At 38.5% G+C, this 17,525-nt stretch overlaps 1 protein-coding gene and 2 long non-coding RNA genes across 3 annotated transcripts in view; 1 reads left to right on the top strand and 2 right to left on the bottom strand.

The window, feature by feature from the left end:
* The window catches only part of LOC105459128 (protein kibra), a 57,571-nt gene that overhangs the window by 26,949 nt on the left and 13,097 nt on the right, over window positions 1-17,525 (bottom strand). Inside the window, exons 2-3 of the mRNA XM_011704899.1 lie at window positions 9,630-9,739; window positions 8,967-9,061 (exon numbers count right to left, since the gene is read on the bottom strand). Of these exons, the coding sequence (XP_011703201.1) occupies window positions 8,967-9,061; window positions 9,630-9,739 (205 nt within the window). The remainder of the gene's footprint in view (window positions 1-8,966; window positions 9,062-9,629; window positions 9,740-17,525) is intronic.
* Window positions 14,384-15,523, bottom strand: LOC105459129. The gene is made up of 3 exons (XR_975634.1): window positions 15,436-15,523; window positions 14,868-15,050; window positions 14,384-14,732 (listed from the first exon to the last, which is right to left on the bottom strand). It is a non-coding gene; the product is annotated as an uncharacterized LOC105459129 (long non-coding RNA).
* LOC105459130 lies at window positions 15,259-15,978 on the top strand. Its single transcript, XR_975635.1, has 2 exons — window positions 15,259-15,543; window positions 15,613-15,978. It is a non-coding gene; the product is annotated as an uncharacterized LOC105459130 (long non-coding RNA).

Genomic DNA, 17,525 nt, shown 5'->3' with positions numbered 1-17,525 from the left:
TCTGCTGGAAATAGTCCGAAATTGAAAGCATGACGCGCATAAAGATGATTCAGAGAGACTCTAGCATAGACTCTAAGCTCCTCTAAGACTCTGAATTTGATTCAGAAACATTCTCTTGTATTTACCGAACTTGGAGTGAAACAAATGCATTTTTACATATTTCGAAGAGAGGAAGAAAAAAGAAGCACAAAAAGTACAACTTAAAGAAAAGATGTATTTAAAAATCGGGTTAAGTCTTTCATAGTTTTGAAGTTGAATATATTTTTCATTATTTTTACTGATAACAAACGATAGTTGCGACAGAAAAACCTCGCCTCGAGGCAACATGGTTCCATCAGAAAGTCTGCATGTAGTTTGTATACGAGTATAAATAATGCATTTCTCGATTATTATGCGTGCGTTGCCGAGGCATTCTTTCGTAGTAGCATTGACGGTCGCACTTGACAAGTTGCGACGCAGAAATCGAACTGGAACGCAGCGTATAAATGTACATCTCCAAGTACGCTTTCAATACATGAGAAAAAGTGAGACGAGGCACACAATACAGCGTGGCATACGCCGTGCTGTGCAGAGATCCAGTTGCAAAGAACGAATCTGCTTTCACATTTATCGAATTCCAACGCCGTTCGTTCTTTCGTCCGTTCTGCATACCGCACTACCGAGAATTCGTCCCGAGTGATTTTGTAAAGCCGAGGCCACATTGTTGCGATATTGTTGCTCATATGACGACGACGACAACAACGAAAATACAATGTAACGTTTTACACATTCGCATTCAGCTTATCAAAGTGTATTTTGATACGTACGTTTAGAACGAGATTTAGAAATTTACAATTATCTTATTTCTATCGCAAAATTGAAAGATAGTATCAAGAAGAAAACATGTTTTATCGAGATAAATGATTTATGCCTTTTAACGAAATAAATAATTTTGTTGTATGCCCTAATTGCGTGATTTTTCTATTCCCAATGTAATTTTATATCGTGGAACCTCTTCAGTTTTTATTTATGTAGATAACGATCGTACCAAATTGGTATTAATTTACGATAATATATATTTATCGTTCGAAATGCTATAAAACAGAAATCGTTTTCGGACATTAAAAGAATACATGTATAATCAAGTATGTAATTAATTATGGCGATCCATTGGCGATTAGGCGGCGCCAACAGAAATCGGCAGCGACCGGTCGTGGATGACGATGTCAATGACTTCGAAATATTGAATTCGAACCGTTATGAGAAACATATAAATATATATACAGATATATGTATGTATGCATATATACAGAAACACACACAACCCAGCTCTGTTGAATATATAAAATATGATAAGTGCATTATGTGATGGACAATATCGTGCTGAAACTATTTCTTATCTGACGTTCCGCTAGAACGTCACCTCATCTCATATCATAATATGTGATTCTTTTAAAACTGTACACTTAACGTTCCTTCAATAAAAAACGGACCAATAACTTGCGGCTGTACAACACGTCGAAACAAATAATCTTCTTCCTTGGTGTTTTTTCATATCGAAAAGCAAGCGACAGATGCTCAGTAAGTAAGAGAAAACATTCTGTACACATATATATATATAGCTCCCCTTGAATCTTACGCGCAGCGGTCGCCCATTTTCGAGGTTAATCCTCGGATAATCTCGGAAATGCAATTATTTGTACTCGATACACTCGCTATGACACGCTACCCGGGATCGGACGGATCAGAAAACGTCACACCTGTCGGTTGCGTTTTGAAAGCAACAGGTCAACTGGCGAGCCGGTTCCTATTTGCAGAGGAGTCGCCGCGACGTTTCCCGTTTCGTTGGTCCCAGGCGAACGCTCGTGGAGCGAATCATTGGGCCTGGTCAGTGACGAGGGAACGCGTGACGTGGCTGTCAACCCGAAACCCGCGATCAACCCTCTTGCGCCCGCGCGAGCATCGAGAGAACGATTTCGTGAACCGATAGAATGCCGAGCGAAACGACAAGGCTGGCCGTCGACTTCTTCTACCTGCTGCACTTTAAACTCACACCCGAGGTTTCTGGACGTTGGTATATACGGGTGAGAAATCGAGTTTGACAAAACATGCATAACGTATATATACGCGTCGATCGAAGCTTGACCACAACAACGAGGACTGTAAGTGTGGGTGGACGACATCACCAACGTTGAGAATGAACAACAAACTTAGCAATCAGTCTTCTTTTTTCCTCAGAATTTCCATAAAGTTTCCGCAAGTTCGAACAATAGAAAGGATTAAAGATAACTTACTTTTCACGCGTATCATATGTATATGCGTGTGTACATGCGCCGCGACTTCTGGGTTGGCAATCGCAGCTTTATTTCAGCGTTCCCGGAATTTTTTGCCAGAAATAAAAGGTTTAAATTGGGAAACACATTGGCACACGGACGACATTCACGCTGGCAATCGGCGACGACGGCGACGGCGGAGAGGGACGAGGGGGGGGGGTAGGAGGCAGGAGACACAAGTTGAAACATCAAGCGAGGAACGAGTCTCAGTGACGGGAAAAAACGTACGCGACGCGCGTACACGCCGGCCGAAAGAATGAAATTCCCCGATCGATCCATCGATCTATCGAGACGGACGGAAAGGAATGAAACGAATGAGCAGCAGGAACGAATGAAGAGAAGGAACGAAGAAAGTCCGGGCACCTGCGCTTTCGAACGAGATCCGCGATATGATTTACGGCATCGAGGCATTCGCAGTTTCCTCCGGCGGTGTCATAATCGGTTTTGTATCTGTCCGCGCGAGAGAGCCGACGAGCGGTACGGGCCGAGCGGGCAAAAATAAATGGCAATTAACATTCCTCTGGCATCTCGCTGCCTCTCGACGGGGCATCACGAAGAGTCGAGAGAGAGAGAAAGAGGGAGAAAGAGATAGGAGCGGGATGCTGCGCTCTGCTCGGGGCCTCCGGACGGAGCCCGCAGTACGCGACGGGGTGGGGGTGTAAGAAACGGGGCCCGCGCGCCTCTAGGAGGCCGACACAGCCAGGCAAAGCGCGGCCTGTCCGTCCGTTCGTCCGACCGTCCGAAAAATGTCAGATTCGAGCCAGGGACGCTCTTGCGTTACGACGCACGAAATTCGTGGAATTCCTGGACCGCGAGGTCGTCCGGACTTTCGAGTCTTTCTCTCTCGATGGATTACGAGGACGTTAACGATACCGCGATACTAGCCGAGTATCGATACTTTCACCTCGAAATTTCGATTACTTTAGCATGGATATTTGTACAAAAGGAACTGATAAATACTCGTGATATTTCTGTTCTTTTTTTTTTTTAGGCATAGAGATAAAAAATTCCGATGTAATTAACAAGACTTTCTTTTATAATCACATTTCAGTTTGTGTTATTATTGTGTAACGTTACGTCATACGTTTTTCTGCTTGAGCTAATAAATATCAAAGGGAAACTTGTGCGACTAAGGAGATTGATATTTTTTTATCTAATGCCTTGGAAATCATCACGGCTTTCGTTGAGATAAGCCATGATCGTATACGGAACAAACGCAAGATTTGCGTTGGTTTAGTAATTATTCAGTTCTCGAGGATGGGTTTTATTAATCATTCATCGCACATAGACGCGATACCGCTAGATGTTGAAGTGCCATTATCCCGTAGAACGATTAGTTCCAAGCGACAAACAATCGCTTAATCGAAGCAATAGATATACGAGCAACAATACATATTTACGTTTCCGTTGATCGTCAATAATCTCAATACTGTTAAATTTTAAACACGTTTTTTCCTTCTTTGCGATGTTAATTCTGCAACGGTAGCGATACGAAATGAAAAAGTTGATTGTAGAGTGGCGTAACTTTACGTAAACTCCTTCAATCAAGGTTAATCGTGGCGCCAATTCTTATCTAAACTTTCGAAATTCCTGAAGATTACGTCACAATTCTCTCACGAGCGTGCCGTGATCACACATCGTCGAAACATGTTCACGAATAATTTTTTTTTTGTATTTTATAGATATAATAAATCTTCTATATAACAATTCATGTTTCGACAGCGAGGGAGGGGATAAATCATGAAAAAATATAGTTACAAGAACTAAATAAAAGATAAATTATCCGATAAATCTCGTAATAAGAAAAAGAAAGAGTGGAAAGTATACCTACATTATTTTTAATTTAAAAGATTACAAATCGTAAATTTTAGAAATTTCCACGATGTCACAAATAAAGGAAATATATAAGATGGTTAAATATAAGTCACGCGAAATGTGTTTCGTCCCCAGTCCGATCATAAATTCAATGACGCCGTGTTGACTCAGATATCATTGATTTATTATGCTGCACAAAAGTATCACGTGCAGATATTCGTTTGACTTATATGCGTTTCGCATGAGAACAATTTCAATGTTACGTGCAAATTGATTCGAATATATCGGTGACATTCGAATCATTAACATCTATGCAATTCCTTCAGAGAGTTTCTAACTTTCTATTTATGTAAAATCAAAAACATATACACAAACTACAACAGATAGTAATATTTACAATAAAATACATATACATACATTGAGACAATGTGCCTAAAATGCAAATGTTCATCTAAAATATCTAAATTTAATGAATTCTTGCAAAAGTGTGCATAATAATCCGTCAAATTGGAAAAAGTCAAGTGAATCAAGAAGCCAATGTAATAATTGCATAATACTGATGATAATAATATGTATATAGGTTTTCACACCGGTAGTAAAAACATCGTTTTTGCGCTATCAAAAGGGTAAATTTTCCATCGTATCGGCGCATCGCGGCGCCGAGTCGCAATGAGACGCTACTGACCCACGGTTTATCCGTCGCTGGACGAGCGCGGAGAGCCTCGGCACGATGCCGGGGAGAAGACGAGAAGAGCGAAATAAGAGAAAGAGAGAAGAGAACGGACGGCGGAGAGGGCTATTTGCATCGGAATGCAAGCCTCGACTCTCCGCGTTACGCTCGCGCGTTCGCGCGCGAGAGTGTGCATGCACGCACGCACGCATTGTGTGCGTATGACGCGTACGTATACGCGTGAAACTCCCAAGGAAGGAAGCCGCAAAGTTCCTCCGAGTCCCTCACGTGAAACTACTCCCAGGCGCCGTGATTTCACGTGCGAATATGCTTCCGCGGAAAAGTTTGCCGCGCATTTCCCCAAAGAATGAAAGGGTTCGTTAGTAGAGATTCGCATTGATGGAAAATAAAGATTATCTGTCTATACCGCATATATAGTCATTAATTATCTCTATTTAATTCAATGTAATGGCTACTTGTTTCACCGCAGCCGGTGCTAAAAAATAAATAACAAATAAATAATATAGATAAATCTCTATGGAATAAGTTTCATCATAACATTTTAAAATTGCAACAATTTCGCTCTATAATACAACGCAAAAAATTCTTCAATTATTTATAAAAATGCTTTTCGAAATCGAGCGACAATCTACAATTTTTATTCAAGCTTTGAGAAATATGTAAGAGGAAAATTTTTTCTACGGTTGTATCGCGATTGTGTATCCTTGATGGGGGCGTTGTACTTGTCAGAATATTTCAAGAATTTTAAAAATGTAAGAACCCACACATTATCTCTTAGCAACGATCTGGGTTTGGATATCTTATTTCCCACGCATACATACGCACGCGAGGATTATACCGCGTTGCTTGTTAATTTGTGACGCGAAAGGATGTATCCATCGTCGAGGATACACGCACTATACCATTCCCGCGTAAACATGTTTACCCCAATAAACGTGTTTGCGCTCGAAACGCGGTGAATTTTGTAGATGCTAGAAACTTAATAAACTGGTTAATGGATCAATGACACAACGATAAATTATTAAGTATTATACGGTCAGCGGTCTCAAGTTGCTTAACCTTATAATACATCTACAAAAGTGAGTCTGCGAGAGATTCGGCGAATACTTAAGTCCTATACTTTAGAAATTTCAAGATTGCTAATGTCACGTAAAAGAATAAACAAATTAAATTTATAAAATTGTAACAAATTAATTTAAAAAATAATTTCTTTGCTTATATTTCGTAATTTAGCAAATAAACTTAAGTTTTAATCATCACTTCTACTAATGTTCTCCTGGAAAAAAATTGTCGAAAAATATACATTTTTCTAGAATTAGGTATAAAAGTATTCAAGTTGTAGTTTGCGTATATAAAAAATACATTTGTGATTTTAAAGTTAAAAAAAGAATTGCTAATTTCAATTAAAACCGTAAAAAAGTCATTAAATTATTTATTATTTATTGTAAGTATAAACTGCTAGAAATTTATTCAGATAAACTTATAAAAGACCGGACTTGTTTCTTTTGAACTTTCTTCACGAAAAAAGGTAGACGCAGCATGCGTAAACGCGAGAAACAGTTTAGTCTGCGAACTTTGCCGCGTGGTTGCACAGCGTGAAATTCGCCCAATTTAAGAGGACAAATATGCCTTATCCGGTATAAAAGATATTAGCATGACGATTTAACTTCTCTCCTTTATATATATCGAAATTTTAAGATTGTGACATAATTCTTTTTGGAGACAGAATTCCTACTCCCTCAGAAAACTACAAAAATTTAGAACGATAGATTTCATTCGTATTCCATTTTCTTTCATCCAATTTTCGTTAGAGATCGAGACAACTTCGACTCTGAAATTTATTTATTGATTAACGTTGATCTGTTTTCTTGTATTTATGTAAAAACGTCGAATGCGAAAGCAATCGAAATTTCGTCATACTTGGACATTTCAAGAAAGATCCAACTTTAAAATAAAATTCCAATTTCTTTATATTTCCTCTTAGCCTCTTGACGGAGAGAACATTAAAATATTCTCTCTCTCTCTCTCTCAATTCTTTTTTTAGACATAGATCCCTTCTTAAACTAGTTACGCGAATTTCTTTTCTCTTTCTTTAATATTGCCTTCGTAGGTTGAGACTGATTGCATTAATTTTCCAGCGTAAACCTGAAGAATTGCTGGTTTTTTGGTTTAAACATTGAATATAGTGCTCGTGAAAGATTTCAACTTCAGTCTTTTTATCACCATTAACAATAGGTATTCTCGCTCGAAAAGGAAGTATTCTTCTTAAGAAGAAAAGCTTGTGAATAATAAGTCGTCTGCTTGACTGTGTCAGCTTGTATTTTCTACAATGCATCCAATTATTACATATTTCCCACTACAGGGATTCTGCGAATTTCCTAGTCTATATTTTTCCTAGTCTATATTTTTTTTGCTTGCTTCCTTATTTACGCATTTCTTCTCTTATATCACAATGAAAGAATTATGTACTTTTATTTCAATACTAAGAAAACTTTAAATGCAAACGTCTGTTTTTAAATTTATAAACATTTATATCTACAGATATTTAACATTTAGTTCCCCCTTTTTTATTTCAGACGATATACTATTAAAAAATTAATATATTACATACAAATATATTTTATTAATTATATTTTCATAAATATGTTACTATAAATATATATAAATTCAGTATTAAATGTTAATTAATATCTATTCATGAAAGTGTAACTATACTATTCCGATACAAAAAATTTATCCCTATTTTTCAAAATCTTTCATGTATACCATATTTTTTCCAAAAAATCCAAGTACGAAGATTTAAGTACACAAGAAAAAAGGAAAATGTAGAATATTTCTTGTGCAATCGGCTAAAATATCTTCCATCTTCGAGATCATGCGAATTTCACGCCGTACGTCACGGCGAGAGAGCAGCTGTCGACGACGAGACGACGAGACGACGACGACGACAGCGGCGGCGGGAGACGAGAGGGGCTTTTGGACGCGAGGGATCCCGAAACTAGAATCGCGCGGCCCCAGCCACATAGGCAATCTCTCGAAAATCGACGATGACATCATGGCCGCAGTATTTCGCCCGAAATAAATATACCGTACATCGACATTCCTCCCCGCCCGCCCGGAACCCGCGTCGTCGTCGTCGTCGTCGTCGTCGCCGTCGTCGTCGTCGCCGTCGTCGTCGTCGCCGTCGTCGTCGTCGTCGTCGTCGTCGCCGCCGTCGTCGCCGCCGCCGATAAATATTATTATCGTATCTTTCGTTTGCTCTCGGATTAAAGCCGGTACTCCTCCTTCCTTTCCTCCCCCCCTCCCCCCCCCCCACACCTGGTGCACATTCCATCAAAAATTCGTAACGCAGCCGCGTGTGACGTAAGAGCATTCCGGCGTGGGTCCAGACTGGCGTCAACGACGGAATACCAAAGTACGTCTCTTCGCTCGCGAACATTCGGAATTAGCTGCTGCCTGACGCGATCATTTAAACTATGTATCACAGAAGAAATCTCTAGCCTCGCGATAACGCGACGGGATATATGTATACACGATTGTATATGGTATATACATACGATATACACACAGACTTTATATATAGTTTCTCAATAAATGAGGAATTAGAATAAAATAAGATACTAATATTAAAATATAATTGTATTAATAATAATAATATAAATAATATTTAAAAGTTACAGTGTAAAAAACGTCAGTTTCGCCTTCGACTTTCGAGAATTCTTCTCAACAAACACAAAATGCAAATCACGTGATCACGAAAAAAATATACCTTAGTTTCCGAATGGCATCATACGTTAATCTGCGTGTGTATGTATACGTGCATATAATGTGCACATCCTACCGGGATATATGCAGGGGGACGGAACGCGGTTAATCGCGTGTTAATCTACGCCGTCGCGCGCATGGTATACGAGGGTACGCCGAATGACCGGAAGTAACATGATTTCTCACGGATTGACTTCCTGCCGCCCTCGTCGACCCTCGTTGAAATTCCACCAGTTTTCTCCCCCTCGCTCTTTCGCTCGTCCGTTTTAATCTCGATAGAGTGAGGTTCATCGACACGACGGGGACGAATTAACGGATCAATTCAGCTTTTACAAATGGCAATTTAAGCAAAAAATTTATGATCAATTGTTTTCTGTACTCACCTCGAGTACGTCATGTGCGGTCTGCATATACTCGCGAAGCATAGCCTCTTGAATGGCTCGCCATTCCTGCCTTGGATCTTCCAGTTGAGTTGTCTCTGCGGATATTAAATCCAATGACATGTTTAAAACGAAGACCTTTTCTCTTAATTATCGGTTTACTTAAGACATTCTTAGCGAATATTTTTAAGAAGGAATGGATATTATTACTATTATTATTACAATTAGTATTATTAATACAATTATATTAATATATACAAGATAAATATAATTAATATAACAATTACTATTAATAGCATCTAAATTTTAATTAAAACAATGTAATAACATTTTAAATAAAATTAGTATTTAAAACGCGACAAATAAAACGTTTCCCGTTTCAAGAATCTTGAATCGCAATTGATGCTATATTACACTCTTTAATTTATTTTTAAACATTTGCTATTTCTGCAAATTCTCTAACTGTCTCCCCCTCTCGATCGAAGGCATTAAGCGTAATCAGACAAGGAAACACATGCATAGATCTACGCGTATACGCGCGCGCAAGTTGTGGCACAAATATGTGATATAAAATTTCGAATAAAATCACTTCTCGTATGATAAGTATCCGGCCATGCTCTCTCTACACTTTCTCGACCAGATAGTAGAAGCAGAATTAAAACTTACGATTGACATGATTGATGTAGTAAGCGCCCACGTGTTTATCGTAGGCTTCCTCCCAGCCGAGGGGAAGTTCGTTCCCGATACAATCCGCGAATGTTTGGGGTTTAGTAAACCTGGAACAGAGTGAAAAAAGAGAATAAAAATATTGTGCAAAGTAACGCTTATAAGTATAATTCTTGTTACATATGTAATAATACCAAGTAAAAGAAATACCAAGTGAAAGAATTAGGCATTTCTACAATACTCAATTGATCAAAAATTGGAAACTAGTCAGTTGTGCGATTTGTTTTATTAGATAGTAACTACCCAACGAGACTGAGTAAAATAAATTCTGTTTAGGTGAAACTCTAGTTGCTGGTCAGTATAATATAACTACAAATTTATAATATTTTCGATATATCTTTTTTACGATATATTTTTCAGTTAAGTCACTTAAAGCGGGTACTATTTACTTAGCAATGCCCGCAATAAAAAAAAAATTAAAATTTTGTTGCCAAAAAAATCTATACGGAGTTTCTTGAAGTCGATAAATCACGCCGACTACTCGCTGATTTCTTCGAATTCACGGATGAAATCTGTACACATACTTCCGCATCCCGCACACGTGCTAAATCGATCGGTAATCTCGGGCATAAAAATTGGTCTACAACCGAACTCCCGACTTATATCACACTTAATTAAAGAAATACGATATACAAAGTGATGCGCGAGAGGATATTATGCGCCATATCAATCGTCTATTTATATTTGTTATTTTTGAATTATACAAGGTTTAGAAAAACGGAAGGAGCAGAATTTTAAAGTATGTTAAGTAATAAGGTTTTTATTCTGTTGAGAAACTTTTGCACTATTATTTTTGTAGCAATTTTTTTTTAAAGAAAATGTGAATGTGTGTGATTCTTAAAAAAGATAATATACTTTTTTCTCCTTAAGTTTTATATATAAATAAAAGACTGATTTTTTTAAGCCAGTTTATTTCGGAAGTTTCTTACTTTATCCTCATAATATTCACTTCATAAATTGCAATCTACTGTCGCATTCCTGCGATTCTACGCTTTGTCTACCAAACAGCTTAAGACTGTAATTACAAAAAAAAAATAAAGAATATAAGATTATCGGCGAAAATTAAATTTTCGCTAATGTAAGAAAATGCAAAAAAAAAGGCTAAATTAATAGTCAATATATTCTTTCGAAAACGTTCTGTCCATATCGAACAATGAATTGAACGCACAAGAAAGTCGTCAGTCGAAAGAATCCTTAAGTCGCGTTCGCCGGCGGGAAGAAAGGAATGCCAGGCTTGCCGGATGTGGCACTCGATTTCCGGAAATCTCCGGTCACGTAAGCACGTAATGTGCGTGTCAAGCGCGTTGTGTTGTACGCAAATGTATAACAGTTAACATAACATTTTTATATGTACAATATATATAATTTATGATATTTTTATGTTAATTTTGTTTCATGTAACATATTATCGTTACATTTTCGGTTCAATCGACGCTTGTGAAATTTTAAATCTGATATCATATTGCTTGGATATAAATAAAAATCAGTATGAATCAGCATGGAAATACATGACCAAGTACCGTGGCATCTGAAATATGCTCGGTAAACTCACCGGTTTTTATTGCGAAATTATATACAAAATTTTTATTATTATACAATATCGCTTCCTCTTACGCGGAATTTTTTATCGATTAGTTTTTCCGATTATTCGTATACATAGGTATGTTCGCGAGCGATAAGAATGATATGCATGCAGTCGCCGCCAAAATTAGCTTTTGGGATGCTTCTTTAAGTACACCGTTCGATGACAATTAGATCGTTCGGCCAACTTGTACATATATCACGCGTTAAATCGACTTCAACGTCATAAAGGATTCGGGTCCGATCTGCGCGAGTCCTCGTCGTTTGCATAATGCAGGACTGCGTGCTTGACGTTCGAATCGTTTTGTGGGACAATGCGGAGCGAGGGATACGTACGTAGAATGGTATACGCGAAAGTACGACACTTTCGCTTCCGTCCGTTCGTTCAGCAGAATATACGAAATTTCACGCGATCGCTCGAGCGCGTGCTTGGCCGATCGACTGCTGGCGCGGCGCGTTCGGGTTGACTCGTTAAAACTTTGCCGTAAGTCGCTTTAACCTTGGCATACCGTAGCCGTGTCGACGCGTAGCGCACGCGTTCAGCGTTTCATTTATCCTTCCCTCCCTCCTCGCACTTCTCCCTCTTTCGTCAAGCCGCTCCTGCGTCCCTCGCGAGATACGCTTCTGACTTTTTTCCTCTCTCTCTCTCTCTCGTCTTTCTCTCCTTTCCCCTCTGTCTCTCTGTCGTTACAGTAGGACAGAATCGCGGTAAGGCCAAGGGCACGCCGAGACCGTGAATCACGCGGCGGAAAGGGAATTAAGGAAATTGTCCCTGAAACCGTGTAATGAGGCATAAACCCTCCGCCTCCTCCCCCTCGGCGACCGGAGCGTCTACCATTAAAAGTATGTCTGTGAGACGAGAGTTTTTGCGAAGCGCCTTCTTAAGAAAGCACGCCGAATATACGAGATCAATTGACTATAACATGGAGAAACCAAGGGCATAATATTGGCCAACGCGAAATGACCAGCAATTGCTGTTAAAAGAATTTCGTCAACGATGACATTCGTGAATCGTTCGCAATCGCGCGTGAATGATTCAAAGTTCTTTTTTCACAAGATTTTTTTACGTAGAGAACAGTCTTCTCACAGACACACGCTGCAGAACCGACAATTACATAGGTATGACGAGATCATTTACGTCGAAGTGCGACGCGACGGAGAGAAAGAAGAAGGTGATTCCCGTGGAATCTCGTAACTCTAGCTGCGGTATTTTTGCGTGATGCACGCCTTTATTCGAATTGTCTCACGCGCGCGTGATATATCCGTGCGTTTAACGATCTAAGAGGGGATCGCTCGTAAAAGCCGTATGTCGTCGCGTGTCGATTCTGACTCATTCGTGTATGTACATAGACTCGTATTTCCAGCGACGATAACGCTGCTCTGAAAAATTCGATATAAGAGATCGCTCCAATTGACGCTTCGCCGATTTTGACACCGATAAGAAGAGAAATTGTTGAGAATACGTAAAAATTTCGAATTTAAAAGAGAGATTCGTGATTTTTTTTATTATTTTGATAAAGTGATTAACGCGTCTTCTGAAATAATAATGAAAAAACAAACAGTTACTAATTATATCTTCAATATTTATTTAGCTTGTGTCTATACCCTATACGTTTCTATTTATCTATTAATTCAATGAAGGATTAAGTGCCAAGTGTGAAATTTGCTCTTTAATCAACATATGCGTCTCTATCCGCACTAATTGGTGCAGCTATTAATAGCGGACAGTATCGGACGAGTTATTCGAGCGGGAGAACCGCGGGAAGGATGAACGCGAGCTCCGCGCCATAAGCTGTCAGGCCACGTCCGCAGAAATCGAAATCAGATACTTCAGGACATATTGTTTAACATTCCGACTCGCGGCGGAATCCACATACCGTACTTTGCCAGTTGCGTGAGCGACATCCGATTACACCGCGCGCGCGCGCTTGTTTCATTTTCTTCGTACCCGTAATGTATCGTTATTTAAAGCCCAATTACATAAACCGGCTACTAACACCGGAGGTCAATAGAGCTCCCACTTTGACAAAGACGCGATTGTCCCGGAAAGAGGAAGAGTACCCTTTATTAAAAAATATCAAAAGTTCTCTATGCCATTGACAATAAAAAATTTTACGAATAAACTCGATTTTCGATCGAAATTTCGAATTCGTTTTTTTTAACATCCGATCGAATGAATAAGCACAAAGCGGTATTGTTAAACGTGAAATAGATATGTGCGTGGCGGGTGTCAATAAACGCATTCTTTCTTTCCTCCAAAAAAATTTCTCTACCAAATTTTGATCATAAAATTAAAAATTAATTTTGTATAGTCTTTAATGTCAATAAGTCACATTTTTCACATTGTATTCAGAACAGGATCATTAAGAACTCCCTCGGACAGTCAGCCTCCTCCTTTCTCCCGCGGACAATTAATTCAAGGGTTATAGGTTGTGGTCATTGACGTTGGAGGAATCCGTGAATTCAGTCGAAATTCCAATGGTAATCGCGATTATTTGAATTCATCGTCATCGTCGGCACGCGCGCGCGCGCGCGCTCGCACGCTTTTCGCCGACTTGCAAACAAAAATTGCGCAACAGCGGCCGGTAAACAGACGCTTCAGCGTGATTTCCTGCACGCTGGAATTCCAGAGGCCAGCCGTCATCCGAGCGAGTCTCGGCACGCCGTTCCTTTTCTTCCTTTTTATCTCGCGCACGCAATAAAAAGAAATTCCCAGAAACATCAACGCCTAACCGTATCCTATCTCCTCCTCCTCCTCCTCCTCCTCCTCCTCCTGCACCACCTCCGTTACCCCGCTTCACTCCCTCTCCTTCCCTCCCTCCCTCTCAGCTTCTTGGATATTTGCGCGATGACGAGAGCCACTCCGTCATTAGGTGATCCATGACGGACGCTCCAATTCGCGACCGAAATTGTGCAAGCCCGACGAACGTGTTTGTTCTACGGCAGATTACCGCGAAATCTGATGGCGCGTTGCTAACGATCACCCAAGGCCAAAGAGCATTCTTTCTCGCACGACACGCGTGTATATAATTTTGCGTGTGACTACGAGAACAAACGCGCAGCCATTTTATTTCTGGAAATTCGCGAAATGTTCGCAATTGGTCGAAATTTTAGTTTCAAAAATATTTATTTTCTTTGTTTCATCATATTACATCTTGACAATATTCTTAAGTCTCTTCATTAAAATCGATCTCATGTATAATACTCACATCTTCATGAACTTACTTAATGCTCGAAATATTGTAATTTAGTTAGACTGTGTTAAAATTGCAGAATTATTCAGTATTTTTTTTATTTTTTTCATTCTTTGAACTCTTGTAACGTTTATTTCCTCGTAACTTTTCCTGCTGTGTTCTATTTCCGTAATCTATAGATTTGTATAACGTATATTTCACTTTCCGTGATGAAAACGCAAAGCGTGATAAAAATAATTCTAAATTTGTCGAAAGATCCACTGTCAATCTATCGAGAAAGGAGAACGGTGATTCAACAATTGCACTTTGTACTGCGTTATAATCAATGAGATGGCGGTGTAAATCAGACACAAGCATTATATACACATGTGATAAATATTCAACGGACAATTCGCGCAAATACCGATTCGAGATAGCGGGACAGAAAAACGGCTCGCGAACGTGCGCGCGTTGTTGACGTAATTAAGCTGAAACTTCAGCCATAGATCAAGGACGAGCCGCATGCCGTTCTTTCAATTCCATCGAAAAGAGCTCGTTTCCTCTCCGGTTCTGTGTCGCGCTACGCCGACAATCGTTCACGTTAGATCTAACAAACATCGAAATAAGAAATATCGATACTTTACTTAAAGTGGAAATGCATCGCGATAATTGAGTAATTAAAAATATTAAATCAAAATTAATTGGTTAGTTGTTATAAAAATTGTTATTATAAAAATAAAATATACATATAAAATTTATAAAATTTAAACAATAGGATAGAAAAAGATATGAAATTAAAACGAAAAAAAAACTTTTACAAAATAAAAAAAAATCGTTGAATAAATTTTGTGTAAAACTAAAAAACAGCAAAAACAGACTCAATAAAATTCACCAATTACATTATGTGTGATTGTAATAAAATTAAAAAATTAGAAAACGTTACACAGAATCCACTTCAGACACGAAATTGAAGAGGTTATCTGATACGTAACCTGTAAAAAAATGCGTAACACAGGATGCGTCAAATTATCATTCAAATGTCAACGTTAATTGACAAGGGTCTTCAAAGGTAGAAGAAATTTAACGACGAGGATTTCAAGGTGAGGACTTTAACGAGCTTCTAATATAGGTTCACGACTAGAAGAAGTGATAACGGCTAATAACAACAGGTTCATTTGTGCCATGCCGATAAGAGTAGGTACGGCGCACGATCATTCACTAGCCAGTTATCGATGAATACCTCATCGGACTCATTCACGAGGCATACGTTTACGACGGGAAAACAAAGTTACGAATTTGCACTTCATTAACGTTGCCGATGTACAATCATAGTCACGGAAACATGGCACGAATATGTGGTTTTCATTCAGAAAAACTCGACGAAATGTTTCTCGAGCAAGATAAATCGTTTATATATTAAACGATAAGAACGGAATGAGACGAAATTGTTTTTCAAAAAGATTAATAATGCGCATGTGTGCTTGGATAACCTAGTCAAGCATCATTAAATTATCTTTATTAATTTGGCTATATAATTTATTCTTAATTTATTTTAATTATCACGAGTCTCTATTAATTTATCGGTATCTTACACGATAATGTCAACATTATTCTCTATTAATTAATTGTCAATTTATATGACCTCGGTAAAGGAAGAATCGAAACGCGATCCAGCAATTTTCTTATTCGAGTTCGATTATCGTGGCATGCACGTTCGTAAGGATAAGATGCATTTCCTGCTGCGTGCATGAGATTCCTAGATCGCAATCCGTCGCGTACATACCTGTGCATTGCGTACAGAGGAAACAATAGGCTCGCAAAACAGATTACAGTAATATTCCTGTCGCTCACGACAGTTTACGAAAGAACGCCTACACGAAGTCTTTTCGTGAATGACGCAAACCGCAGTCTAATGGCAATGGAAAGTAGAAACGTGCTGTGTATAACGTTAGGAGACAGAAATCAGAGTCATGGTAAAATATACATTAAATTCTGGACACGCTTAGCTTCCTCTTTGTTAATCTCACGGCAAGTAAAAGAATCGAGAAATTCAATAAAATGCGCCGAGTATTTAATAAATTGTGATAATACAGGTTGACGTTCACGTGATTCAAGTGATTCGAGCGTACAGTAAATTTTTATAATACCACTAAATACTTAAATACAATCAATAAAGTACTCAAATAGTTGTCTACACTCGCACACGCGCGTTATTTATGACGAAAGTGTCCGGAATAATCGTAAAAGGTCCAATATTTGCAAGCTTTAAAGAATTCAAACTCGCGTTATTTAATTAAGAAAACCATTCGTATCCAAGTGGATATTCCTCGCGTGGCTAAGTAAGCTGGAAAAAAAGTCGTAAATTCGCCACGTGGGCATGTTTTTGCGCGGATATGCATTCCATACATCTTGCGAGGCGTAATCTCTTGACGCGAATATATGGAATGACATTTAATGTCGCATTGGCCGAGCCTGTTGGTGTCACTAAAAGGTATATTTCTGTAACTCTTCCCGAACGACGACGATAACTCCGTACGAGATAATAAATAGCATGTGAGACGAAAGTCGTGACAATGTTATTAACAAGGATCATTATACACAATATATACACAAGATAATCAAAACCTAGCAAGAATTTTTTATTTAGGAATTTCTGAATTAATATTAAAATATTAATATTAAAAAAAACTAAGCAATTCACTTCAAGAAAAAAAAAAAACAATTCTCAAACTGAAATTAACAACTTTCCAAGAACTTTTCATAAACTCCGGAATTGTAAATGAATATATAGGTAAGTGGAATCATTCTTTTCCTTTAATTTACTTAATTTGAGACATTTGAACAAGTTTGTAATGAAAATACTTGAATCAGAAAATCGACGATTTGTGCTGAACTTATTTATCTATTCGTTAATCTTAATTAATTGTAAAAATTAACACAAGGAACGAAAGATGAGATCGATTCAAAATCTGGAGTATTCTGTACACATGGCAGAGTAATTTAATTATTCGTGCGGATAAACAATGCATCATCAATAATATCGCCGAAATTAAGATTTACGTTCACGTTAAAGCGTAGGTGC

Source organism: Wasmannia auropunctata, unplaced genomic scaffold (genome assembly GCF_000956235.1).
Source record: "Wasmannia auropunctata unplaced genomic scaffold, wasmannia.A_1.0 LD334208.1, whole genome shotgun sequence".
Taxonomy (NCBI): Eukaryota; Metazoa; Arthropoda; class Insecta; order Hymenoptera; family Formicidae; genus Wasmannia; species Wasmannia auropunctata.
The sequence above is the reverse complement of the archived record's forward strand: the minus strand, read 5'-3'. Positions and strand labels throughout refer to the sequence as shown.